Below are 27276 nucleotides of genomic sequence, written 5' to 3'. Positions count from 1 at the left end.
AGTGTGAGTGAGCCACCCCTCATGATGCCGGGGTGTGCCAACAACGGGCAGAGGAGGGATGTGATCTCATTTCTGTTCTGTCCCTCACGTAGGAGCAGCTGGGCTGCCTCCGTGGCTGTAGCACTCTGCTGCTCAGCTTGAGTTTGTGGGTTTGATCCAGTCCTTGGTCGCTGCATTGCTATGGCGGTGAAATGCAAAAACCCCCTTACACCATGCACTGATATTCTGATGTACGCGTTTGAAGAATGTCATCAATGTTGTTTTTTTTAACACAACAGCATTAAGGCAGAAACACCGGCATCGGCATTGTGAGCAAAAAATCTTTGGAGAAACAACCTAAATGATAAATTTGAATGCGCAATGGGACAAACACAGGAAGACACAGAGACAGAAAGAGCGCTCTTTCTATCTCCGTGTCTTCCTGTGTTTGTTTCATTGCGCCATTCAAATTTATGATGAACCAACTATCCCAACAGCAAGTATTTCTGCAACCTAAATGGGCCACCTAGGCCACATGACTTGTGGCGTACCCACTTTGTGACCACCAGATTGTGAGCAAACGGACCACCTTGGCAGTCAGCAGTTAAATTAATGATGTGTCGCTCAAGCGCCATCGGTGGTAGGGCAGCGGCGCAGAGCTTAACTGTTGCACTTCAGCGCCAGTTGTTGTATGAGGACTCCCAGGGATCTATGAATATAAAGTCAAGAATGACCAGTTCTGCACATATGGGCATTAACCCATTATGCTATCGCGTCTTACCCTTAAAGCAGAGCTTCAGTTGGCATACATGATATTTCAGTTGGCATACAGTCTTCATTCAGGATGTTTGCCGATGATTGTGTTGTTTACAGAGTAGTAAATTCCACTTCTGATTCACAAATCCTGCAAACTGATTTAGATACTGTGGCAGACTGGTGTGTACGTGGGGACATGTCCTTAAATATAAACAAAACTGTTCACGTCATCTTCACAAGAAAACGTGCTAATCATCAGTATAGGTATAGAATTAATGATTTTACTCTCAACATAAGCAAGTCATTTAAATATCTAGGCGTCTTTTTTACATCGGACTTACGATGGAATAAGCACATTAATTATATTGCGAATAAGGCAGCGTCACGTTTGGGTTTTCTACGGCGGAATTTTAGCCATTTACCATGTAACTTAAAAACACAGCTGTATTTCAGTTATGTACGCTCCATACTTGAATATGGATGTGTTTGCTGGGACCCACACACATCTGAGTGTGTAGGAAAATTAGAGAAAATTCAGAATAGGGCAGTTAGATTTGTTCTTGGTAATTATAATTGGCCAGTTAGTATGACGGAAAGCAAACGAAAACTTAACTGGCAAGAGTTGAAGGACCGTAGAAGGTACATCAGATTGAAATTTTTCCATGAGATTTATTATTCAAAAACTGGCATAAATCGCGAACAATATATCCAGGCACCTCATTATATATCAAAGCGACTGGACCACTGCTTGAAGGTCAGAGAATTTTCTTGCAAGGGTGACGTCTTGCGTTATTCTTTTTTTGTTAGAACAGTTTGCCATCGAGCATTGTATGTATTACATCTAACGAAGCATTTTTCCATGCACTGCAATAATTGCTTTATACCTATAAATGAAGTCTGTACCCCCCTGCTGTAATGCCCTGCGGGGCGATGCAGGTAACTAATAAATAAATAACTAATAAATAAATTAAGTGTCCCCTTCAATTTTTTTTAATGCGTAGAGGACCATTTTGTTTATCCCCTTGCAGCATGGAGTACACATTTGTGGATTAAAAAATTTTTCTCAAAATATCTAACATGGTTTTACGAAGACATTGATGCCAGCTACGTTTGAAATCTCTGCTCAACGGTATGTGGGGGTCATTTCATGCCTGGAAATAAGGATCACTTTTCAAAAGCAAGAAATAGAGATGGGCGTTGCCAAGTTGCACGGCAGGCCTAGAAACTGCTTGCTGCCTGGTGCTGTCACTTCTTTGTCCTCACACTGTGAAATTTTTTACTAAAGGACACTGCAGCTGACTTTTCAATGCGGAAATAACTTTTAATAATAAAGAAAATAATTAAACTTTTTTTTTAGTAAGGCTGTGATCTTGTGGGTGTGGAAGTGTGTGGTGTGTGTGAATTCATGAAGTTTTTGAGCCGTTTATGTTAGTTTTGTGAAACTGAGGTTCTAGGTATACATAAATGTTCAGGTTTTTCACAATATAGTAGAACATAATGCATGTCTGAAGGGGATACTTTTTAGTAAAATGACAGGTATGTTAGTTACATTTTAATATGTTGCGATAAACTAGAATGGTGTAATTTGTGGGCATAAAAATTTTTAAGCTCACTGCCGCAAAATTGTTATTTATAAATTTCCAGGGGTAAGAAAGGATTTAAGGTTTACTTTAGATGCTAAAGGCATCTGAGAGGAAGATTTACCCCCAGAAGCATAAATATATAGAATGATACTTTATGAGGCAAGTGGCCAGCATCTAGCAGAGCACAATCTCTTAACTGTGTCCTTTAAGAGCCTAGGCTACAGCTGCCAATGCCCTTCACTTTAGAGTTGGCAGCATACTCTACTTGTCTCTCTCTTGTAACTGGTCTTTGGTCTTTCTAGTGATGATTCATTGCAACAACAGCAAGTACCGACAGGGACTCCGGAACAAGGGTCTGAGGGAATCGCCCCCCCCCCCCCCCCCCCCCCCCCCCCCGCCACCCCCTTAACATTTCTCCAGAGAGGACAGCACTGCTCCAGTCCCTGCCTGTGTCCCTGCCTGTTGTGTCCCTGCCTGTGTCCTTCTTCTACGTCCCGTTCGTTGCGCTGTAGTCATAAAATATCGGAACCAACTCGCCCAACAACTTACCTTGTCGAACTGCTCCAGTCTCCAACTCGTATTGAATTTCTTACAAACGGTGCAATTGTAGAACGTTGTTAATTTAAAGGACAGTGAGGCTGAGCTAGTTGGCTTTATAGCCAGTCGTAATCATTTAATTTCAGTAACCTTGACCAATCATGTCCCAGCAGAAGTCGATGGACTGACCCCTGTTTATGAGCACGGTTTGCAGAATTGAAACATACTAGGCGCAAACTTTTTTTAATGCAGTCAATCACTCCTCATGTGTACATCTTTTTAAAGTTGCCCATTTTAATTTACGTTTTATATTCGTTAACAAATGCACTTTTAACAGTGGAATAGAAAAATGTAAACAAAGAAGTAAATAAAATTTAATAATTATTCATATAAAGCATGGAATAGAGAAACAAATAACTAAAACTCGATGTCCTGCCTCCCCACTCAAAAAAAAGTTCTGGAGTCCCTGAGTACAAGCACTGTTTTGGAGTTCAAGCCTGCAAACCAAAGAGGAACAGAGAGGGTGCTAAGAACCAATGCCTGCTGTTCGCAGGGTTGCCCTGTCCACCCCCGACTCCTTCTTTTCAAGTTTGGAAGCTGAGTCTCGCAACCTCTGCCATTGGACGGGTGAACTTTTTTTGGAACTCCACAACGGAACGTACACCACGCATGCACGGACCAAGCAGCTTAACCGCATGTGTGAGCAGGCATTGAGAGACGCAGAGATGATCTGTTCCGTGGTGTTTGCCCTCGCACCAAAAGAGGCACCCTACCCTGGTCAAGAGTTTGAGGCCTGCTGGAAGGACATGCTGCTGAACCAGTTCCATGACGTTCTGCCGGGGAGCTGCATCGCTGAGGCACGTGACGATGCCGAGAAGATCAACACCCGAGTACTCAAGCGGGTCCGACAACTTAGCGATGGAGCGTTGGAGAAACTCTTTGGTGAGTTGTGACAAGAGTTGCTGAAATCACAGTGCTGATTCTTGTTTAAATGCAACGGCAATTGTGCACTAAGGGGCTTGCAGTACAGCAGATCCGAGCTAAAAGGGCGGCAGTTCATGAAGTATGCGCCTCATTGCCCATACTGTAAGGTGGCTGGGGCGGTGTTCCAAGAGCCATGCTTTGTCCTCATGTGCTTCAAAGGGGTTGTGTGTTCTCTGTTCTGCAATGCATTCTGTGCGTCTTCCTGCGTGGGTCCCACTGTTCAAGCTGACCGCCACAGATGGAATCTCATCAACTAGCCCGGAAGAATGCCATGCTGGTAGTGTCATGGCCAGCATTGTCTCTCTTCATTTGTTCCATAAGCCGTCTTTGCCTGCCTGGCGTCCCACCATCGTTGCCTCTGAAGTTGCTTCAGTTCATCTCCTGCATGAGCCTCTCGAAATTTGCGCTAACAGAACTAACACTGTTGTATGCTAGCTGCTGCGTGCCATGATTTCTGCTTGCTGGTTGCTTCTGAAGCATGTTAATGAAGGCGACAAGGCAGTGGAGTTGGTTACTTTTGCCTCAAGATTACGGGCTGCCATGATAGTCATGTGAGGTTATGAGTCATCGGCAGATATTACGTCATTGGAGACATGAACAGGGCCACAGCCATTTCTGTCAGGCTGGCTAAGACATGCCATTTCTTGTGTGCATGTCCTGCGGACTTAGATTATATTCTTTTCAGTCGTGAAATGCTTACAGGCAGCACCCTACTGTCTCTAAGAGCAAGAATTTAATGGAGCAGAAACAAATGTTTCTCTCAAACTCACCTTGAGAGTCTTCTGAGCTGTGCTGAAGAAGGTTCCCACTGGTGGCATGCAAAATGGCAGCTTTTGCAGTAGAAACCTGATGTGCCGATGTGCCTATCCTAGAGACAAATTTTAATTATGGCTGCTCTGATATTAGTGCATCTGTGACGTCCCTCAAGAGCAAAGTGTACAACAGCTGTATCTTACCGGTACTCACCTACAAGGCAGAAACGTCGAACTAATGAAAAGGGCTCAGCTTAACTTAAAGACAACACAGCAAGCCATGGAAAGGAAAATGATAGGTGTAATGTTAAGAGACCGGAAGAGGGCGGAATGGGTGAGGGAACAAACGCGTGTTAATGACATCCTAGTCGAAATCAAGAGGAAGAAATGGGCTTGGGCAGGGCATGTAATGCGAAGGCAAGATAACCACTGGTCCTTGAGGGTAACGGAGTGGATTCCAAGAGAAGGCAAGCGCATCAGGGCACGGCAGATGATGATGATGATGATTATGATGATGATGAGACGTCAGCTGCAACGTTGCTAAGTTTGCTCGTGTGGCACTTGGTGGAGCTGTATACTACACTGGCACGTTGTAAAGAATTGTGTGCTTACACTTGCTCCATTTTACGAGAAGCGGGCAGGAGAGGGAGCATTTCGCGCGACACCCCACCATTGCCATTGTCCTCTGGCAGCATGAACTTTTTACCCAACTGCAAGATAGGCAAAAATACAGTGACAGTAATAAAAGACATGTGACATGCATGGGAGGATTAATTTTTATCATGCATAGTGGTAAATCTTTTGACTGAAGGCGCATGAATGCATTGTAAACAAGTCGACTCCCTTTAAGACGAACTTGCAGGGGGCAGAAAATTTGTTTATCTTATCAGAAGTCTGTCTTAACAGAATTTTCCCTAAATAAGGTGTGTGAGCATGCTAGGTGGGTCCAGATATATGTTATATGAAAACAGTGAATATGATAGCCTTTCAGAAAGAGGATAAATGCAAGTAGAGCGTTTATTGCACTATGAATTTCACTATGCATGAAGTGAGCTGTAGACAGAGCATGAAATTAGCTTTTATTATCCTGCTTGAAAATGGCATTCCACTCACTGTATCCCATAGTGGCTGCTATTTCTGCGTCCTGATTTTTATTTTCCATCCTGCTCCGAGCGCTCCGAAGGTGCCCGGCAGGACAGTCGTGCGTCTCTCTCTTACCTTGCTCCTTCTGCGGCATAACTGTTACCAACGTCACGAGCAGGCACACCATTTGTCTTTCCAAATACGCTGCTGGCAATGTGTGCGAGCATCGATATCTGGCCATCTCTGCGCAGCGGTAACACATGTTGCGGCACTGCATCTGTTGAAAATGCAGCCCCGGAGTTTTCAAGCCCCAAGTCAACAAGCGGGTGCGCTTTGAGCTTAGGTACCTTTTAGTCGATGGGGGCAACACTCGGCACGTGACGCACGCACAATGGTGAGATCTGCATCAGCTTAGGCATGATGGTGCCCCTTTTTCCGCACAGGCATGAGAGCTCTCACCAAGAAAGCAAGCTCTAGCAAGGTGGCTTCGCCGCAGCTTTGCACAAAGGTGCACGGAAGCCATCTTGTGGGGGTTCGCTTTCTTGCGTACAAGCATTTTGTACAATTTTTGCTTCCCTTAGTGCCATGCAGACACCTCGTGAGTGCCATTACGCAGAGTCACTGTTGTTAGCGGTCCCTGCAAAGTTTGTCTTAACCGACGGACACGCAAAACGGTTTCATATTAAGCGGATTTATTTAATATTGAGTCCCATGGGAAACCAACGTCTCACTTGTTCATCTTATCTGAGGATTCATCTTGACTGAGCTCATCTTAACGAGAGTCTACTTAGTTAGACAATGCATAACTGAGCGTGACATGCAACAAACCTGAGAGCTGTGTTTCTCCCCAACTGAGATTGGAGCTCTTAACACAGGCACAGCAATTTGGCCTCCCCATAAGCAGTAATAGCTTTCCTTTAACATAATAATTCATCAGTCCGTGTAATGACAGGAACTCTGGTATTTATGGGCTGGTTGGACCAGTGAGCACTGATGGGAGAGAGTAGGCTAGGATGCTTATTGTTTTCAGTGATTTGGCTTGTATTGCTCCATGTATGAAGAGTTCTATGCAGGCAGTTAGAGGGATTGAATTTCAATTTTATTTCATGTACCACACAATAAAACTCCCTCATCACCAGGTGCCCTTCAGAAATTTCATCAATGTTACCAAGCCTTTTGCAAAGGGCATGGGGCTCAAGAACGTGCCATCTTTGGTCACATGACCCATGATCCTGCCTGAGAAAGGGTGCACTCGCAAGGAGAGGGAATATGGTAGTTCTTCAGTTCAGGAGAAAGGAGAGAACTCTGGGAGCTCTTTTTCTTTTTTTTCTTGTTTTTTGCACACACAGGGACCTGCAATGATTATGCGACCGGCGACCTGGTGTTTGTGAACAGTCTGCCTTGGAGCCGGTCGGAGATTGTTCAGGTGCCTTGGAACCGAGATGACCTCTCCAAGCGGTGCTGGATCGAGGGTGTGGACGACAATGCCATGCAGCAGGCTGAGCATGGCACTCTGGTCTCACTGGTCGCTGCACCAGCTGGCTACAAGGTCCTGCGAGGAATCTCATCCCACAAGGTGTCCGTCTTGGCTGGTAGGTTTTCACTCCTCATTAGTGAGGCCACTCTCACCTTGTAATCTGTTATGCTGCAGAATTTATTTTCACAGCTGCTAAAGTGACATTGAGAACAAATCTAAGTTTACCTGTGTTGATAGACTGAATTGCAGATACAGTACTCCACTGAAAACAGACCTTTTATAAGTAAGGAAAGCTCGAAAACTGAAAACTTGAGGCCATCTTCATTGCATCCTTAAAGAAAAAAATGTCATAGCATTTGGAAGTTGGCCTCCCCCCGAAAAAAAATCCAAAAAAACCCCAAAATCTTGGATGTAGGCTCACCACAGTAAATGGATTAAACGGATGTGGTGGATTAGTCAGTGGATTAAGATAGATTAAGGGGGATTGGTGTGTGGATTAGGGTGGATTAGTGTATTCTCATATGGCAATTCAGCGGAAGGTACTAGGACATTCTAGCCCTCAAAGTTTCAAATTTGGCCGTGCTGATGACGGTGCGACCCTCTGGGCCAATCAGGAAATTTTGTGACAGAAAAACCGGAAATTTTTTTGGATGGTGACAACGTAAATGCTATCGCATTAATAGCATTAATACATTTATCACTACCACATTGCGTTTTCACCAGCAAAATACAGTGTGTCAGGAGTGCATTTTTTGTATGGATCCCTGAGGCTAGGCAAACTTGCTGTTCACTTCAAAACAGTGTACAAATCCCTCTTCACTCTTTAAATGATAAATTTGAATTAAGTTGTGGGAGGGAAAAAATTCTCATTCAGTTTTCACTGCATTAAAGCACTTTCTGTGTCCGTTCAAAGACAGCGCATAGGTATCGACTGTGAAGGCTCTGATCTGAAAAAAGGATACACAGCACTTTGTTGCAGTTTGTCATGTACACCGGATGTCCCAGGAAAAGGTAACCAAGATCGTAAAATAGACTGAGTGTTCTAGCCCCGTAAAACCACCTGAGTGTTGTTGAGAGTTGCGTGGCTTGGTCAGCAGTATTTTTTTGTTCTCCGAAGTTAATAATTGATAAAGAGTCATTAGCTAACTGTTAATTACTGGCTTCAGGAATAAAGCGTCAATTCGGAAGTTGTAGACCGTTTTGAAAAGCAACTGGCTGAATTGTCCCCACTACTTACATAAACCAGCTTTGTTTACTGGCCTTAAAAGATGGCTCACAAAAATTCGTTGGATATTAGATATCTCTTAACTGCGGGAAGGCGAAAGCTGTTTGCGACTCATTGCAGTGATTTGAATTTTCCGCGCTTGAATTCATTTCACGACAGAGGAGAAGAGCGGCTGGCGCGAGCGTGGCAGAGAGATCACATGACATCACAAGGTCACGTTACATCACAACGCGCTGTGTTGTGATGTCACGTGACCTTGTGATGTCATGTGATCTTAAGGTCTTGTGACCTAAAATGTAACAGACGGGCGCGAGTATGAGCCATTAAAGGCTAGCGCCTTAAAATACAAAAGTGCCATGTGACAGTGGCACATGGTGCTTCAGCATCCCAGTACACGTCTCAGAGAATAGACTCCAGTTTTTTTTGGAGCAATGCCACCAACGGGGCTTTGCATGGGCACTGTGCAAGAGAGATGCGCCAGCAGCACTCATATGGTAGGTTTCTTTTAAGGCCGGTAAATAAAACTGCTTAGATGGTACCTTGGTGCAAACATTTCAACCAGCTGTTTTTAAAGACAATGTGCAATTTCTGCATTTACACTTTGTTCCTGAAGCCAATAATTTATAAGTTAGCTGATTATTCTTTACTAATTAACTTTGGAGAACAAAAGAACTCTACAGACTAGGCCACATGACTCAGTTGGCCAGTTGGTTGCTCAGTTGGTTTTGCTGGGCTAGGACACTCCTCATCTATTTTAAAAGCTTGGTTATTTTTAGCTGGGCACCTGGTATATGCAGTTGAGAACTTGAGAGAACCTACCGTATAAACGCGTGTAAGGGCCGCACCTTTTTTTCCAGATTTGAGGGCCAATTTTTTGAGGTGTGGCCCATACACGCGATTTACGAAATAAAAAGCTTTTATTTTTAAGTAAAAATGCACCAATCAGGAAATCAGCTGCATTTATTCTATGTTCAGTCACCACTCGCGGTGTATTCCCACTCCGAGCTGTTGCTGTGCTCCGGTGCACGCTCATCCCACAAGAAGTCATGCAGCACGTCCGCTGTCAACGCGTAGCCGTTGTTCCGCGCTTCCATCACTTAGCAAAGCAGCTCTTCTATCAGTTCAGGAAACTTGCACGGCTTGCCTCGGAAAGCGCGCTTTTTGCAGCTTGTGTTCCTCAATGCATCATTTTGGTTGCACCATCGTCGGACGCACTTCTCGGCCACATCGAATTTCCTGCCCGCCGCACGCTTGCCGCGTTCAACAGCAAACTCCCAGTTGTGTAGCTATTAAGGTGTGAAAGCCACAGCTAACACCCGTACCTTTGACAGCAACAAAACGCTAGAGCTGGTGATACTGATGCCGATATGGATAGCGGGAGCTGGCGGAACTCGCGGCGGAGGAAAATGTTGACGATGATGATAATAAGCCGCAGCCTCTGGCGCCATCCGTGGGCGGCACCTGGAAGCTCCTGTGCGCATGCGTCGCTTCCGCAATGAAGCGCACCGTTGCTCGTAGCCGGAGCTGATCGCGGAGGCTATGGCGCGTTCATTTCGAAGGCTATTCCCTCATGGGTTATGTAAAAAGGTTGGGTGTGGCTTTTACAGGGATATTATTTTTTCTAATATTTCCTTCTGAAAAACAGGGCGTGGCCCATACACGGGTGCGGCCCTTACAGGCGTTTATATGGTATTATTAGCTTGAAATGTGGGCCTGCCACTGAAACTGTGCAGCATACTGGGTCCCTTGTCCAACGATTTGAAGCTGCAGCAAGCATTTAACTTTCCTGCCTTAACTTTGTGGCATTGACCTCCTTGAGAAGCTTGAGACTGGGTTTGCTCTGTAGTCGCGAAGTGCCTTGCCTCCAAATTTCATGATTGTAGTTTATCTTACTAAGTTTTCTTCTATTTCTATTTCCTTTCCTCCACTGTTTACATAATTTTTTGCAATTTTCTTCCTTCTTGATGCATATATGGCAGTGTGTAGATGGATTTAAACATGTTTTCAGTTAAGGTAAAATAAATGAGTTTAATTCTGAGAACATTGATGTGTCACAAATTTTCCGGAAAGTGATGCAGAGCTTATGTGTTGCTGTTTAGGTTTTTCATTAACTTCATTGAGTCTGACATGATATACAGAACCGCAGACCACTTAGTTTTTTGCATTTTGCCCTTTTTACAATTTTTCTCCTGTGTTGCTTGCTCGATATGTGTGGTTCAATTGTCTTTTTGTTTTTTGCATGTTACGGTTCATTTTCTTTTCGTGTGCTATTACATCGGCTATTTTGCAACAATTGTTTATATGCTTCGTGCATAGTTGTGTTGCTGTTGTTTGTATGCCCTGTCTGCTACCCGCTGCTTTGCAATGTAAAGGACGAGGGGCATGTCAAGCTGCACTTTGCAGCTTTTTTTCACACAGCCCCTTTTCGTTTGGTTTATGGTTTATGGGGGTTTAACGTTCCGAAGTGACTCAGGCTGGGAGAGACGCCGCAGTAAAAGGCTCCGGAACTTTCAACCACCTGGGGTTCTTTAACGTGCACTGACATCACACACTACACGGGCCTCTAGAATTTCGTCTCCATCGAAATGCAACCACTGTGGCCAGGATCAAACCCGGGTCTTTCGGGTCAGCAGCCGAGCGCCGTAACCACTCAGCCACCGCGCCGGCATACAGCCCCTTTTCTTGTCAGTGTTGGAAAATAAACTGAATTGGAGTAAATTGAGAGAAACCCCTCCATTTTATTAAGGTTTTTTTCTTGTTTCTGTCACATACAGACCGCTGCAATACATTCCACCATGGCATCTTCCATTCAGTAGATGCAAAGATTAAAGCACCAGTTACCTCTTATGTTAAACTAATTATATTTATTGGTTATTCATGTTTATTCACTTTTACCTCGTTCATGGAATATTCACTGTACATATTAGAGGGCCTTTGGAACTACGATTTGTACTACATACTTCCATCTTATGCACTGCTGTATTGACGTGATGTATTGTAATTATCTTCGCAAAGCACAATGCACTGTGCATTTATCTTTGCTGTTCCTTTTTTCTCCTTTTTCCGTACTTGTATCTTCAATTTGTCAGATATGCTACGTTTTGAACTTTGGCACACACCAGACATTTATACTGTTATCGCAAATGCTTCACAACTTTTTACTGACCTTTTAATTATCAGGACAGTTTAATCCAGACAACACTGTCTTCTTCATTTGTTTATTCCTTTCTTTTCTTTTTTTTTAAGAAGATTTTTTATGTGTGTATTCATTCCTGGGATAACGCCGTTGCTGTGGCCATTGTAAGTAGGGGTGTGATACTTTTCAAGCCAGCGTTCCTGCTTGCTTTTTCACCATGCTCCAAGCATCATGTATGGTGCTGAATAAAGGAATTGGAATTTGACACACACTGCAACTCCAGTTATAGTGCAGCCCGTCTTAAACGAAAGCATCTTCGACGGAAGTTCTTCTGGTTGGGTTCTTTAGATGTTTGAGATAGCTTCTCTTGAGAGAAAACTGACACCAACCAATATTTTATCTTTGCCCAACATTTCGGGACCAACTGTCTCCCTTCTTCAGGGGTGACTAAAGTGTGCCAGCAGCAGCAGCAGCCGGTTCCTGCCTTCGCTCTCCCTTTGTTAGCACATGGCGCAGTCCACTAACGTACGCAGAGGGGAGCGTTCCTGGAGTCCTATTCATCGCCTCCTTTGTGAGCCCGATGTGCCATGACTCGACATGTCGCCTCTTGAACAGGTTTGGCTCCACAGCCAAGACGCTCACTTTCTCGAAGGCTATCCGATGGTCGGCGCGCTCGCAGTGTTCGGCGAGGGGTTGAATTCTGAATTCATTAGCCGGATGTCATTTTTGTGTTGTCTTATTCTTTGGCGGAGGTTTTTTGTTTCGCTGATGTATGAAGCCGGGCACTTTGAGCATGGGATTTTGTTAACGACACCCGGTTGTCTTTCTCTGGGGACGCGGCCTTCGGTCATGGTAAGAAGCGGCTTATTGTCGAAACAGGTTTGTGAGCCACGTAGATTTCATGTTTTCCCAGAATGCATGCAAGTGCCTCACTGGCTCCCCTCACATATGGAAGCACAACACGCGCGCATTTCGTTCTTTCACTGTTGGCTGGTCCCCCTGTCCTCCAAGCCTGACAGCGACCAACGCGTTGAATAAAGCCACGTGTGTAGCCATTCTTCTGTAGGTCGGCAAAAACGGTGGCTTCTTCTTCTTTTTTCTCCGCTTCGGAGGAGCAGACTGACTTTTGCTCTTCTCAGAAGAGAGGAGACGACAGATGCCTTGTGGCTAGTAGGGTGGCTGGAATTAAAATTTAGGTATCGGCCGGTATGGGTTGGCTTACTATGCACACCGAACTTTAGATCTTCCCCTTTTCTTCTTGGGCAAAGATAAAATATCGGTTGGCATCAGTTTCCTCTCAACAACCCCAGTCTTATTTACTGTATAGGTACCTTTTAAGAATTTCAAAATCAACTTTCCAAATTAAGGAAAAATTCAGTTAAACCTTGATAGCACAAAATAAAGAAAGTACTCAATTTTCCGTAACATGCAGGCTTCTAGTGCATGTCAAAAGTACTGGGCAGGATGGAAACTGAAGTGAAAAATGTAGATTAAATGGCCAAACAGACGTTCACACTAAACTGCAGCGACTCGAAGTCGCGGACAGGGAGAGACATTTGGCGATCCTGTTGATAGCGTGCATACGGCAGCAACCACCATTGTCTTCGCCCCATGCATAGCAGAATGGGGCAGGAAAAGTGGGCAGGTCAGAAGCATCTGCCCTTTTTCACGTGCTAGTCTCGGCGTGGTTCACTCTTGCCATAGGAAACTGACTGTTCGTCTCGCGTTGCAGGCACTGTTTGCTGGCCCCACTCTCGCCGTGCACCTGCTGTCAGCGCCATAACCGCGCTCGAACTGAGTGGCGGTGATGACCGTGCACTGCTTGTCTCTAGCCTTCTTTGCCACTCTCAGTTGTTTTATGCTGCTTTTGGACATGAACTATTGTAATGCCACTTGGTGTTACGGTGTGAGGCTGCAAAACCGAAAGCTGTGGAGACTGCTTCATTTTAGCATGGAGAGCCATCGATCACACCGTAGCACAACGCGGTGTGTCAACTGCATTTGCTCGTAGCAGTCCTAAATGTTCCTCTCATGGTGGTTTGTGTTTTATCATCATGAAACTTTTACGTGATTCAACCTAATGCAGCACTAGTTAATGGATAGTTGGCAAGACTAGTTCATTATATCAAGGTCGACCACAGTAACACCTTCGTTACTTAGAGTTTGAAAATACACACACTTCAGTGAGGGCGTCAGTGGGGAATTGAGAAACATTGTAGCTTCAGGGAATTCACTGCGTAGAGGTTCATTACGTCGAAGTTTGACTGTAATCATCTTCGCATTGAAACTTCGTGTCAGCCTATTTCCATTTTTTCCTTGTTTTCCTTGAGAGTGCTCCTTTGCTCTTTGCAGTGGAGACCGTGCCTGGCGTGATTCGGTTACGAAACCAGTTTCTGGAGGCCAGACTGAACAGCCAGTGTGAGCTGTCTTCACTCAAACTACTGGGGGGCTCCAAGGAGTTTGTGGCTTCAGACACACTGGCCAATGTGTTTGTCATGTTTGATGACATTCCCCTGTACTGGGATGCCTGGGATGTCATGGACTACCACCTGGAGACACGGAAACCTGCTGTCAAACAGGTACAGTGTGATGCAATTGTCGGTACTCTGCCTAGTCATGCATTTCGACGAAATTACAAATTTGTTTTATTTCGGAAACGCCTGTGGCACTCAAATTAACCCTGTTTGGCCGTGGAACTAAACCATACGGTTAAAAAAAAAACTGGTTAGTTTATTACACAATAAGCAGTTTCATTGTCATCATTGTCTTCATTAAAAAGAGTATGATTACTGCTTAATTAAAGGCAGCAAATTATGACAATTTTTAAATATTTTAAAACGATTACAACTGTGCACCAATGCTCAGGCACATAATATGCATGAATAGCAAAACATTAAACTGTTCCATCGCCAACCAGGGTAGAAATAGAACCACAGAAATATTAGGCTGTGTTTCTGTTAGTGTTAGGTTTTCCTGTGACTAACCTTTCGTCTGCAGGCCTCTTGCACCTCTCGCAGCTGGCACATTGACCCTGCTTTGATAAATATGTTGGAAGAGGCTGTTTTTGCATTCATGTGAGGAATTTATACTTGTATATACCTCTATAAGCGTAAATAAAGACTACAGTCCAGCCTACTTACAAAGGGCCCACTTATAACAAACACTCGCTTAGTGCAAACAATGACGACATGACCGTCGCAATTTACATTTGGGCTATGGCACCATAATTCAGATAGGGCGAATGTCCGTGGACACAAAATTTGGTTACAGTGAACACGCAGGCGCTAGGAACTCGCGTGATCCTTCATCGTGCGCAGTGCGACATAAATATCAATACTGCATTCGCTTTTCATGCAAGGACCATGAATAGAGTGTGGGTTACACAAAGGAAGAAAAAAAACTGCCACTGGTGCACAACTGCACCTCAACTTCTGCACACTTAACTGTGGGGCTAGCCCACTTTGGGACGTGACCTCGTGGCAGAGGAGGAGAGGCACACTCGTAAGTAGTCAACGGTACCTGCAGTACCTACAGTCAGGGGGTCTCGGGGGTCTCAGACCCCGCCACCAATATTGGCAATAGATCTGAGACTCCTCCTTGCTAAAATGTAGAGACTGCATGAATCCGAAGCAAGCCACAATTTTTTATTCTTCTTGTCAGTGGGTTTCGAAACATTTCTTCTCTGTCGTTCCGAAAATTTTGCTGTGATTTCATAAGAATCATTAACATATGTGATTTCTAAAACTAGGGACGGAGAAAAATACAGAGTTGGCAGTGCTGCGTAAAAGGTGGAAGAAAAAGGGAAACCCGTGCTGTGACACCACGAGTCAGTCGAGAGCTGTCCACTCAGCTCTCAGCAGCGAGCACACTGGCAGTGCGTGGGGCAGTCATTTGTTTCAGCTAGGTCTGTGACATAAACTGAGCAAACAACGACCTTTCAAAATGATTTCTCAGCTTTGTATAAAACAAAGTGTAAAACAGGCTGCCAGCTGCTTTCTCTCTTTCCCTCCTTATTTCCCTCTCCACCTGGGCTCCATTCTTTTGAGAGCACCCTTCAAGGGAGCCAGACTTTAAGCACTGAGTACCTGCCTTCCTTTCAAACACGGGACCCCACGAATCTTTTTATGGTGGGTAAGAAATCTTATCGCACTTGAACAGAACTACAGAAAGAGACGTGGCATCATGCTAAGCTGGAGTGTGTTCGTCAGTTGCGCCAGTCATTGCCTGGGCCTCATGCACTGATCACCAAATCGTTAGAAGTAAAATTAAATGCTATGAGCTGATGGAGCTCGAGTGACTACTTTGTCAAATCTGCGCGCTTGTATGACTCCTGGCCAAGACCACGGAGGCTGTGCCTTGTGACATTAGTGCTGCATAAGAGCTTCTCGAAAAGGCACTTTCTTTTGCACTGTGTCCGTGTATGCTAAGCTCAACAAATGCCTCTGTGCTTTGTTGTGGCCACAAATTTAGTCTGTCTAAGGCTACACTTGGGTGGTGTGGAATGTTCTTGTGCGCAAAGACCGGCTGCCACCACTGCACCCGCACCCAGCACATCAGGTGGAGTGGTGGTTAGCGCTCAGCAAAGATGGAGTCCTTACAAACCGTAAATGTCGTAAACTAAGAAGTTACTATATCTGCGGTACAGGTTTCGTGTCTGGTTGATATACATTGTGCCCATAATTAAAAGTGGCCTTTCATTGCAAGACGCACGAGGCCTAAATGCTTGGTGCGAGTGGAGTCTATCACAATGCATGAAAATGTGCCAACCAGCATCAAAATTCGGCAAGTCGATCACAATTCTCACATACCGCATAGACAGTACACCACGGGCGCCCGCCTTGTAGTTTTTACTTACTGCGAACATCCGGATATAATGAACGAACGGCACGTGCCGGTTAAGTACGTTATAATTAAGCGGGCTCGACTGTGCATTTTTGCTCTCGTATGTACGTGATACGCCAGGAGTTACAAATTTAAAGTTATATTGTCTGAATTAACTTGTTCCTTTGAGCACTGTATGGTGATCTTTTCATAACCCTAAAGTAACTAATACTTGGTCACTTGCCTAGTGGTGTATGTACTTTTGACTGAGGCTGTACAGTACGTGTCTTGTTGGGACCATAATAAACTTGCAGAACCAAGCCCTATTACGAGGCATAATAACACTGCTTGATGTCTCACGAGAGAACTCTGTGTAACTTGTATTCAGCAATTATGCTTTTGCTCTTGAAAACTGTGGACTGTGAAACAAAGCTTGGCCCCGCACCCTGTAGGCATCGAACGTGCAGTGCTTTTATCATTGTGTCAACTGCAGCTGTCCGTTTGTCCAGTTGCTTGAGGCGGCCACCATCTTGGAGCAAGGGCCCCTGCAGGCAGCAGTCAGGGTGAAGTTCGCCGTGGGAAGCCGTAGCATTGTCACACAGACTGTGATCATCGATGCCGTGCACCCATACCTCAAGTTTGACACACAGGTCGAGTGGATAGAAGACCACAAGTTCCTCAAGGTGATCTCACTTGAGATTTGTAGTCATGACTGAGAAGTACCTTGTTTACTCGTGTAATTTGTGCACTTTTTTTCTTGAAATTAAAGCTTCAAAAAGTGGGTGCACAAATTATGCGAAAATTTTGCAAACACTTCCTAAAGAAACTCTACAAAGGTCATAACGCTCATTACGTACTGTATATTACCGCCTGGACATTGATCGCCAAACTCACGCCCCCCTCATTGGCCAAAAAAAAGTTGACACCAAATATAAGAAGCATAGCCCTTCCACCCGGCTTGCATGTAGTTCCTTGCAGGGTGGTTGACGTTACATGTGCAGCTCAAGGCACTACGATACTATTGCAAAGCCAGCCGTCAGAGGCAAATGGAGATCATAGGCAATAAAATGACGCCCTCGCGTGTGGCCGAAATTCGGATGTTCCGAACACTTCCCCGCTTCGTGCCGGGTGATACAAACTTGGGCACCGTGACCGTCAAGGACAGCTGGCGCAGCATGTGCCAGTACTGCTTTGGTATTCCGCGGTTACAGGGAGGCTGGAAAAGCAAGCGTCGTGCAAGCGCAAGCTTTTCCTCTCTTTTGTATTTGGTGGCGGCCTCTTCGCCTTTCTTTTTTTCACTTCGTTGTTGCCTGAGGCTAACACCGCCGCTTATTGGTCCGTTCATTCTGCGAACCAGCCAACCCACCTGGCATTTTCGGGTGCGGTTTGTCCTCTCGCAGCCCCACTCTGCTCCGCTCTCTGCTACAGCCAGCGCGCAGATCGTCACAGCAGCAGCAGTTCCTTCTTTGTTCCGTCATACGCGAAGACAGAGACTACGGAAGTGCCGCGTGTTGTTTGTGTGTGTCGTTTTACGAGCATCAATTGCGTCAGCCCAAAAGGTACTCAGTGCAATCAGTACAGTTTCGTGAAAGGGGAAGGTGCTGTCTTTTAGGGACAAATTGGATATTTTAAAGAAGGTGGACGAAGAGCCCAAGAAAAGGCACATTGACATGGCCATGGAATTAGGCCTGCTGCTTTCTACGCTGTCTACGATCGTCGGTCAGTGCGACCAAATTATGCAAATTGTGCAGCTCTTTGGCATAAACGCCAAAGAAGCGAAGACTGCTCACCATATAAAGTTAGAAGAAGTTCTCCTAGGTTTCAAGAAGTCACCGCGGCTGTCGTCGTCGTCGACGAAAAAGTTCTTCGTGAGATAACTGCGGACACTGCACGCACCCTACGGATCAAAGATTTTCAGGCCTCTGGTGGCTGAATTCACCGAGGCACTGCGTTACCTCTCCTAGAAAACCTTTTGCAGCAAAGGAAAAAAGATTGACGCCTCCGCCCTTGAAGATTGGATGGTAGCCGCGCTACTGTCTTTCATCGCTGGATGTGACGCTCGCAATGTTTTCAACATAGACGAGGCAGGGCTCTTTTACAACCTTCAGCCCGAGAAGAGTGTGCTTCAAGGGCGAAGACTGCCAGGGCGGACAAAAGCAAGTAGTGTGTTACGTTTTTGTTTTGCTGCAATGCTGACGGGTCAGAAAAGATGAAGCTGACCGTCATTGGCAACTACCAAAATCTCTGATGCTTTAGGGCAGCCGGTCGGTTGCCCTGCATCTATAGGGCTCATAAAAAGGTGTGGATGACATCGTGGCGGGTTCGTTAAGTTCATCACGTACTTGCACCATAGGATGTCGTGCCAGAACAGAAAGATTGTTTTGCTTCTGGACCAGTGCGTGGCCAACCCAAAAACAGATGACACTACATAGTGTCAAAGTGGTGCTCCTGCCCCTGAACGCTACGAGTGATTTGAGCCACTGGGTGCTGGCATTATCGGAAATGTCAAGCACCGTTTCAAAGGTTTCTTGGTGCGCCGCCTCCTTGCGAAGATTGACCGGAAGGACGCAAATCTGCAGATTAGTCTTTTGGACGCTATGCATTATATTGCAATGGCCTGGGATCGCATCTTCTCTGCAACCATTGCCAATTGTTTCGCAAAATGTGGGATTTTTAAATCCACAGTGGCCACCACCTTGCAAGTGCCAGATCCGATTCCTGTTGATGTCTGGAACCAGCTTGGCATTGACTGTAGTGGTGACGATTTCGTCACCATGGACGACGATCTCACCACCTGTGATATGCGCACAGTGGAAGACATTGTGGAGGAAGTATCGGCGCAGCCTGAAATTTCAACCAATGACGAAGAAGAAGATGAGTACCAAAGTAGTGATGACCAATGCCGACGGCAGCCGAACTTATGCACACCCTCAATATTCTGCGGCGTGGTGTGACATTTAAGACTGTGCGGGAGAACACGACAGCCCAATTCGTCAGCTTCAAAAATTTTATGCTGGCCGACCTCATGGAAAAAAAAAACCCAGATGGACATACGTGACTTTTTTCCGCGTAGATAAATGTTTTGCGCTTGTCTCTTTGTTTGGGAACGGATTTCTCTCGTTTTTTGTTGATACGAAATTTCGGGTGGAATGAATATTTTCGCCTCCCCTTGATATCCATACCATTGAAATTCTACTGTATATCTATGATATGATCCCAGGGTCTGGGACAACGCCCACTAAGTGCTGGCCTTGCATTGCCAACACCACGATTTGCACAGTGCACACCACAAGCATTGAGCTGTGCTGCATGACTGTAAATCAGTCCCATCAGCCATAAGCAGATTTGCATGAACACATTTCCACGGCTTCAGTATACTGATGTTTGTTTTTATTATTATAATAAACATTGTTCGCTATCCTGTGATGTTTGTGTCATTGGATATTCTACTGTATTACTGAAAAAAATGTCAAAAATTGCTGTGAAGGGAGAGCTTTAGTATCCTTCTGGCCAGTTTTGCACTGAGCCAGTGATGTGATTGCTGCGCCAGTTGTGCCAAACTGCGCCAAATGGCAAAGCCCACTACATGCTGTTACATTACGACAAAATATGAGTAATCTGCACCAAGCCTGCGACAAAACCTTATTTTCTTATAAACAAGATTCTCGGGCACCGTGTGTTATCCTACTTCTGCGTTGAGCAGCACTAGTGGAAACCACAATATTTCTTAGAATCCTTCTATCAGACCTTAGTATACATATATATTGGAGTGGGCACCATGCCGGCTGGGCAGGTTGTCAACCCGCGTAATGAAAACAGAGAAGCGAAATAAGCCTACAGCACGCAGGGATTTACACTGGGCATAGCATGGTGTGGAGGACATGCTGGAAATGCACACAAACATTCACAAACAACGCTGGTGTTGATTTGCACTTCTTTGCATGGCCGAATTGGGGAAATGGCATGCTTCCGCGAAGTTCTCAGTGGGTGTCGATTTTGGGGCTTGCTTCACTGCCCTTTCAATGAGAGGCAGATAGTGCCGGACAATTTTTTCTACTCATGTCAAACTGTCTCCCTGCTGTGCAGTTCCTATTCGCCAGCGCAAATTCAACCGCACGCATCGTACCTTCTTCACCTCGCAGACTGCGTCATGTTGAGTAAGAAGAATGCATGACACGTGGTGCAAAGCCATAGAGATGTAACGCTGAATTCGAAGCTTTTGAGAATAGTATGACGGGACTGGATGAGGCACACACTTCGTGTTGCCATAGGATAAAATATGAAAATGCCGTTTTAGCATAGCGCGATCTACGTTCCACTGCCATGAACTGCATCCACGGTAACCTAACTATGCATTGCGCAGATGGCCCTGAGAAATGCACATCTGCCACTGCACAGGTGCAGTTGGGCACCCGCGGAAGCAGGTCACGGTAGCGGATCGCACTGCGGTAAAACTTTGATAACTTCTTTTTCTCTTTTATGCATCGATTTTCTTTTCAAACATAGTTACCAGAGACGGCAAGAAATGGCGCATGGTTAAATCACACACAAAAAAAAGAATGCCACTTGTACACTGGAAAATAAAGCATGCATGTATGCCAAATGCTCTTTTCTGCATCAAAAAGCACTTTTGGCTGCTCTAAAAGCTGCTCAAAGTGACCTTGGCCAGTCAGATCACAGCAGACCAGTTTTTGGTTTAACTGAAAAGCAGATTGCCACGTGTGTTGTTTGCCTTCCCAGGTGGAGTTCCCGGCCAACATCCTGTCTCGAAAAGCCACATATGAGATTCAGTTTGGACACGTGGAGAGGCCGACTCATTTCAACACCTCCTGGGACTGGGCAAAGTTTGAGGTGAGTATTCGATGTGGGAATTGCATGCTGGGATGATGGCAAGGGCAGGTTGGTCGAGCTTCAGAACAGCAGTGTAAACTAAGTAAAATGCACAGCGCGAAGGCATGTAAAGCTTGCAACTGGCCACTGAATACCAACTGCTTATTTGGCATATGTCACGTATTGCCAAATAATAACGCCTTGGGCAGGGCTTGTAATGCCAAAAGCACAAATGTGATGGCCACATAGGGTAGCAGAGTTAATTCTGTATGAAGGCAAATTTAGCAGCGGGAGACAGTCAGACGAGAGGAGGGGATCCGGAAGCTTGGGGGGTAAGATGGCCACAGCTGGCACATTACAATCCTTGTCTGTGTTCCTCCTTTTTGACCCATTTCTATTAGCTCCGTTTACTGCAACACTAATCCTACACAAAACTATATTAAGATTCTTATTGTAACATACCCCCCTCCCAAGAGATGCAAAATCATTCACACAGATAGACAAAATAAACAGACAGCAAGCGGATAACGTGGGCACCTTGGGTGCTCATGAATATCCAAAAGTCAAATCAAAAAGCTAACATATTCCAATATGACGTGTCATTTCTGTCGGCACCACTGGCTGAGCTTAAGAAAACTTCATTCAAATTGCCGAAGGCCTGTCCAAATTCACAATGGTCAAAGATTTTTATCAACAGCCAGCTCCTTCTAGTCAGCAGTACTCTAAAGCTGGTATGCCAAGGTAATAATAGATGACTTCTCTGTAACAGAAATTTTTCGATACCTCCAACTACTTTGTTATGCAAAGATCATAGGAGCACACCTACGCTCCCTGCTAAAATGTGTGAATTTAGTTTTCAGCTTAGCGAGGAAACAGTAGTATTTTTTATTTATTTATGTATAGGTGCTGTGATCTTGTTGCGAGATTATGGGAGGTTAGAACATAGCTCTATCAAAAAATACTGAAGCCACACATAAAACGAAACAAAAATTGCATATTAGTATCTCAATTTCAATTTACTGTCATTTGAGGGTCGTCTTCTAATATACAGAGTTGAGCAGATCCATAGCAAGAATGGTACAAAGGCAGGCTGATTATAACAACAATCACGGTGTTCTTCATCTAAATGCAACAATTTCTGTGTCAGAATGCAGTTAGTTTGTTCCACTGGGTAATGGTTCTTGGAAAGGGTATTTAAAACAAATAATTCATGAGTTGCAACAGAATGGCAGTTTCTTCGCCATCAATATCATACCCACCAGTCTAAATGTGTTCTGCAACAAGAGGACTTCATCTGTTTCAATTTCTTGTGACCCCCCCCCCCCCCCCAGAATGGCTCGAAACAGGTGTGTTTCTGAACCGCTGAATCAGAGAAATGTATGCATCCACCACCACATGCCCACGTTGGCCACTTGGGCAACTGCTGAGGGCTACTGCAGTGGCTGCAGCCGACCACATCCAACAAGAGCCGACGCCACAGGCTATCTACATCTTTACAGACTCTTTCATGGCTATGCACATATACACAATTGTAAGTCGACCCCCAAAATCACATTTCCAAAAAAAAAAAAACTTCAAAAAAATTCCGAGGTTGTTTAAGCTTTGCCTCGAATAGTTGAACATGATAGCATTATCTAGCGGCCACCGTTTATCGCCAGCCGCTATCAGCTGCCGCTTGTTGGCACATTCCAAAACAAAAATGTATTAGTCACTGGACTACTCGTCCACACTTGTGCCATCGTCCTCACTAGCGCTGCCGTCGTGATCGCTGCTGCGGTCCCACAGCATGTCGTTCTAACGTCGTCATCAAGCGAAATCCCGCACTTCGCAGACAGCCACATCACATCACGTGGAACAGCTGAAAATTTTCCTCGCTGCAGCTGCCACATCTGTATCACCCGTTGCGAATGTTGAACTTGCGGCCCGGTGCGTGGCTGTTCATTTCTTTGGCGTAAAAAATGGCAGCCATCTTGAATGTAGCCATGAATGAGTGCCGGTCGCTTGCCGGACCTGGAGCACAAATGACGACTGACGAAGCACTATATTAAAAACTTGTGAAGTGCGGCGATCAGCAGTCAAATGCATCAGAGCCAAAGAGAAACTACGCGTGAATGGCGTCGGCTTTTCCGTCGGCTACCGACACTCCCCGGCACCGCTGCCGTTACGAGTGGGGGTGCTACCTCGATTGGAACAGCGGCCAGCATTTGAAAGCAGCGCGCATTTGAAAGTAAAAAGAAAACTTGTTGGACGCTTGAGCTTCCCGTAGAACGCGATTGTGTTATCAGGGCGCCGCCGCTTATCAGCAACCGCAGTCAGCAGCCACGTGTGGGGTGCCAGTTTGCTGCTTATTGATAGCCGCCATTGGCCGCTGCCTGCACGCACGGGGAGGGTATGCCAGTTCTGCACGTTGACATAGCAGCTGCTCAAGGCCAGCCCCAAGAGCAATGCAACGGAGCTGCGCATCAAAAATGCAACCACGCTGTAGCATGCCTGATATCTCGTTTGCCTCGCCTTTACTTATAGTGCGATGTTTTAGTTTTGATTGTAAGTCGACTCCCCCACTTCGGATTTTCAAATTAAAAAAAACAGGTCGACTTACAATAGTGTAAATACAGTACTCAGAAGTCGCGCTAGGCTCCCAGTATGTGCCAGGTGTATCATGTGCCAGGCCTTCCGGGTTTAATGATGACACACTGACAACCTGAGAGCCGTTCAGCAGGTAGCAGCAAAGTGAAGTGCCACCTGCCACGGTGAGAGCGGAGGAATGGACGACCAGCAGGTGGCTGCCATGGGAAGGTCCCGGAGGGTGGCCAGCAGTATAACACGTCGCCTGCCAGCGCTGGAAGTTGGCGTGTGAAGAGCTGCGCTCAAATTTCTCATTTCCAAGTATCATAATCGTCTGTCAATATTTTTTTCTTTGTGTAACCCGTGCTTTTTTCACAGTCGTCATGCGAAAGAACGAGGTTTCAATGCCCTTGTAAGAATGCGATGAAGACCGTGCAGCATGCCCTGGCACGTGAGTTCCTGGGACCTACATGTTTTCTGAACCAACTTTAATGCCCACGGACGTTCGTTCTGTCTGAGATTCGGCGCCATAGCTGTAATGCACATTGTGACAATTGCATCATCTTTGTTTGTGCTAAACGAGCGTTCATTATAAGTGAGGCCATTTTAAGTGGGCTGGACTGTAGAACCTGCTCATCACAGCAAGACCACATCTGGCACAATGCCTTGCACACGATGGGCATCTCTTGCCTGGCATTGCCAAACTTGTTGTTATTCTGGACCCATAATATTCTTATTGTATCAGTATACCATTAATGTCATTGACACTGTGAATGTCATGTTAATATCATTAATACCATTAATATTATTAGTATTGAATGCTGTTAATATTGGCAGCCCATCACTGTGCCGAAGCCAGCAAGTGATAAGAGTGTGTACTGTATATAGGTCAGTGAAGTTTTGTTCACATGTAACCATTCACTATCCATCAGTTCATTCCTCTAACCTCCACTTGCGAGAGAGACTTTGACCCCTCCCGAATTGGGTGCTCCTCTTCTTTTTGGGCCTTACTTCGCTTTTCGAGCAGCACGGGTCATGACTTATAGCTGTCATCTGACAAAGTTGTGATGGGCTCATATGTATATTTGCTCTCCTCTTTTTTTCACCCTCATCACCTGTCATATCCCTTTCTCTTCCCCAGTGCCGAGTTACAGGCCAGAGAATTACCACTGAGGCTCACCTCTGTCTCTCTATTTTTTTCTGCCCCACCACTGTTTACCCAGGTGTACGGTCACAAGTGGGCCGATCTCAGTGAGCACGGCCATGGCCTGGCACTTCTCAACACCTGCAAGTATGGCCACGCAGTTCACGGCAACGTGCTGCGGCTGTCGCTACTCAGGGCACCCAAGAGCCCTGACCCAGATGCCGACATGGGCCACCACCACTTCACGTATGCCCTCATGCCGCACCAGGGTAGGTTACCGCTTATCTCACTTGATTACTGTCCATAAATCAGTCATGGATTTGCATGGGAAGTCTTCAGTTGAAAAGAGAAGAGCGAAAACTGGGCAAACTATACATGTTATCAGCGTGAGTGTGTGACAGGCACACAAGGTGATTTTTTTCTACATTTCGCATTTCATAGTCTTTGTGAAAACTCCCCCAAGTTTTCACACAGGTATAGACAGTGTGGTAGTATCGAAATGATGGCACACAGCCTCAGATGGGGGCACCACAGTGAATCCTCATTATTCGGCTGATGGTGTGATTATACAGTCGAGCCCACATGTAAAGGCCCCACTTGAGATGAACTTTCGCTTATAATGAATGAGACCTGTGCGACCGTCTAAATATACATTATTTGAATGGCACAAAATCACATGTATAACGAATGTCATTAAGCCCTGCTGATCGGTTGCAGCGAACGGACGGAGTATACCTGGCACCGCGATGCGAGATAACCTGCCTCCGACCCCTTTGTGCGTCTGGCGTGCGGCATGTTTTCCCTAGCCTCATCGCTGGCGAACTGCCTGCCCCGTTTCCTGCCGCTCTCAAGCGAGCTACTCTTTCCTCGCCGACGCGCCTTCCAAGATTGCCCTAGCGCCCCTCCTCACAACTCCGCTTCCCTCTCCTCACTCTCTTGCAAATCCGTGCGTGGCCTCTGTGATTAGCTGAACCGACCGCACTGATCTCGGAGGCCACACTCCGTGAAGTAAGCCTTCCGTGGAAGCCAAGAGGTGGCTGCACTGACGCTCACAGACGCCCCTCATTGGTCTCTCCGCTGGCGCTGTGCATCTGTATATCTTTAGCTCGATTGCTGCTTGTGCACGTTGAAAATCTACCCCGTCGCGCACTTTTGTCACTCATTTTGCGGTGAAAACGTTTCGTTGGTTCTTGGGCCCTGGTTGTAATATGGGATGGCGGACGGGAACACCATGCCCATTTCCATTGTATTCAGCGGTAGAGATGATGAAAGCGGCCAGGGCGGAGGTGACGGCCACTTGCGTGCGGAACTACTTCCGCAAGGCTGGCTTCGTCGACACAGTGTCTGATACCCAGCCTGATGATTCGGAAAATGACCAGGGGATCTGTGGCAGTGCGTGTCGTCGACTCCGACATGGGGGGTCATGAAATTGGTTGGAATGATTTTATTTCTGTCGATGATGACGCCGACAACGCGGAACCGTGCACGGACGAGGGCATCGTTTCTGTGTGCAGGACGAGAGTGACGCGGAGGAATCAGATGAGGATGAAACTTCGGAGCCAGCGCCCATAAGCGCGCCGGTAGCAATGGGCTACATAGAGAGCCTCGGACAACTTGTCTATGCCAAGGGCCTCGGCGAAAAGCACACTTCTGCTTTAAATAAATTGGAAACCTCCCTCATCAGATCTGCGCTGCAAAAACAGACATCCATCACGAACTTTTTCGCAAAGAAAAAATTTTGAGTTTTTACAAGCAACTGTCTTTAAAGCTGTGGTCCACTTACTACGAACTTCGGGATATAATGAACGGACGACACGTGACGTTCATGTTGGTTATAAGCGGGCTCTACTGTATACGGATGCATAGATGTATGCAGTGCCCCCTACACACAACAGTACCCCCTACCCAGCCGCTGCATAGGATGCTGTTGTTCTTCATGAAAGAACCGTTATAAACGGAGAACACAATTTCTAGGAGGCTTTGCCTTAAAGGGACACTAAAGCAGGTGGGCCTGTTGGTATGGAATGTTAAAGAATATACCAGCCAAAAAAAGACGAACACACAAGGAGAGAGCAACACAGGGCAACGGCTGACATGATTACTCAGAGGTTGACATAAAAGGTCTTTCCTTTTATGGCAAAAGCTGCACTTATTGCTATGCAGTTTGCATTCGAAGTTGAAAAACTTTTCCTTGTCGCTCTGATTCAAACTCAGGAGTCTCTGATGACAAAATAGCCGAAAAGTGACATAAACTGGCACTAACATGACTCGATGATTGCTGGCACTCAGCGCAGCTGAAATGAAAACTAGCGCTGGCTAGACAGCACTACTGCCACTTCGTTAACATTTCCAGCAGTGTTGCATTGGACCCGTTTCCGATCCCAACAGCGAAGTTCTTGCGAAG

General features: G+C 45.8%; 1 protein-coding gene across 2 annotated transcripts in view; it reads left to right on the top strand.

Moving 5' to 3' along the window:
• LOC144094105 (alpha-mannosidase 2C1-like) overlaps window positions 1-27276 on the top strand; it is a 72967-nt gene that overhangs the window by 27987 nt on the left and 17704 nt on the right. For both annotated transcript variants that reach the window (XM_077628016.1, XM_077628015.1), the window contains exons 10-15: window positions 3409-3797; window positions 7024-7266; window positions 13865-14091; window positions 16843-17016; window positions 21074-21184; window positions 24952-25141. In XM_077628016.1, the coding sequence (XP_077484142.1) occupies window positions 3409-3797; window positions 7024-7266; window positions 13865-14091; window positions 16843-17016; window positions 21074-21184; window positions 24952-25141 (1334 nt within the window). The remainder of the gene's footprint in view (window positions 1-3408; window positions 3798-7023; window positions 7267-13864; window positions 14092-16842; window positions 17017-21073; window positions 21185-24951; window positions 25142-27276) is intronic.

This window comes from Amblyomma americanum, chromosome 6 (genome assembly GCF_052857255.1).
Source record: "Amblyomma americanum isolate KBUSLIRL-KWMA chromosome 6, ASM5285725v1, whole genome shotgun sequence".
Lineage (NCBI taxonomy): Eukaryota > Metazoa > Arthropoda > Arachnida > Ixodida > Ixodidae > Amblyomma > Amblyomma americanum.
The sequence above is the reverse complement of the archived record's forward strand: the minus strand, read 5'-3'. Positions and strand labels throughout refer to the sequence as shown.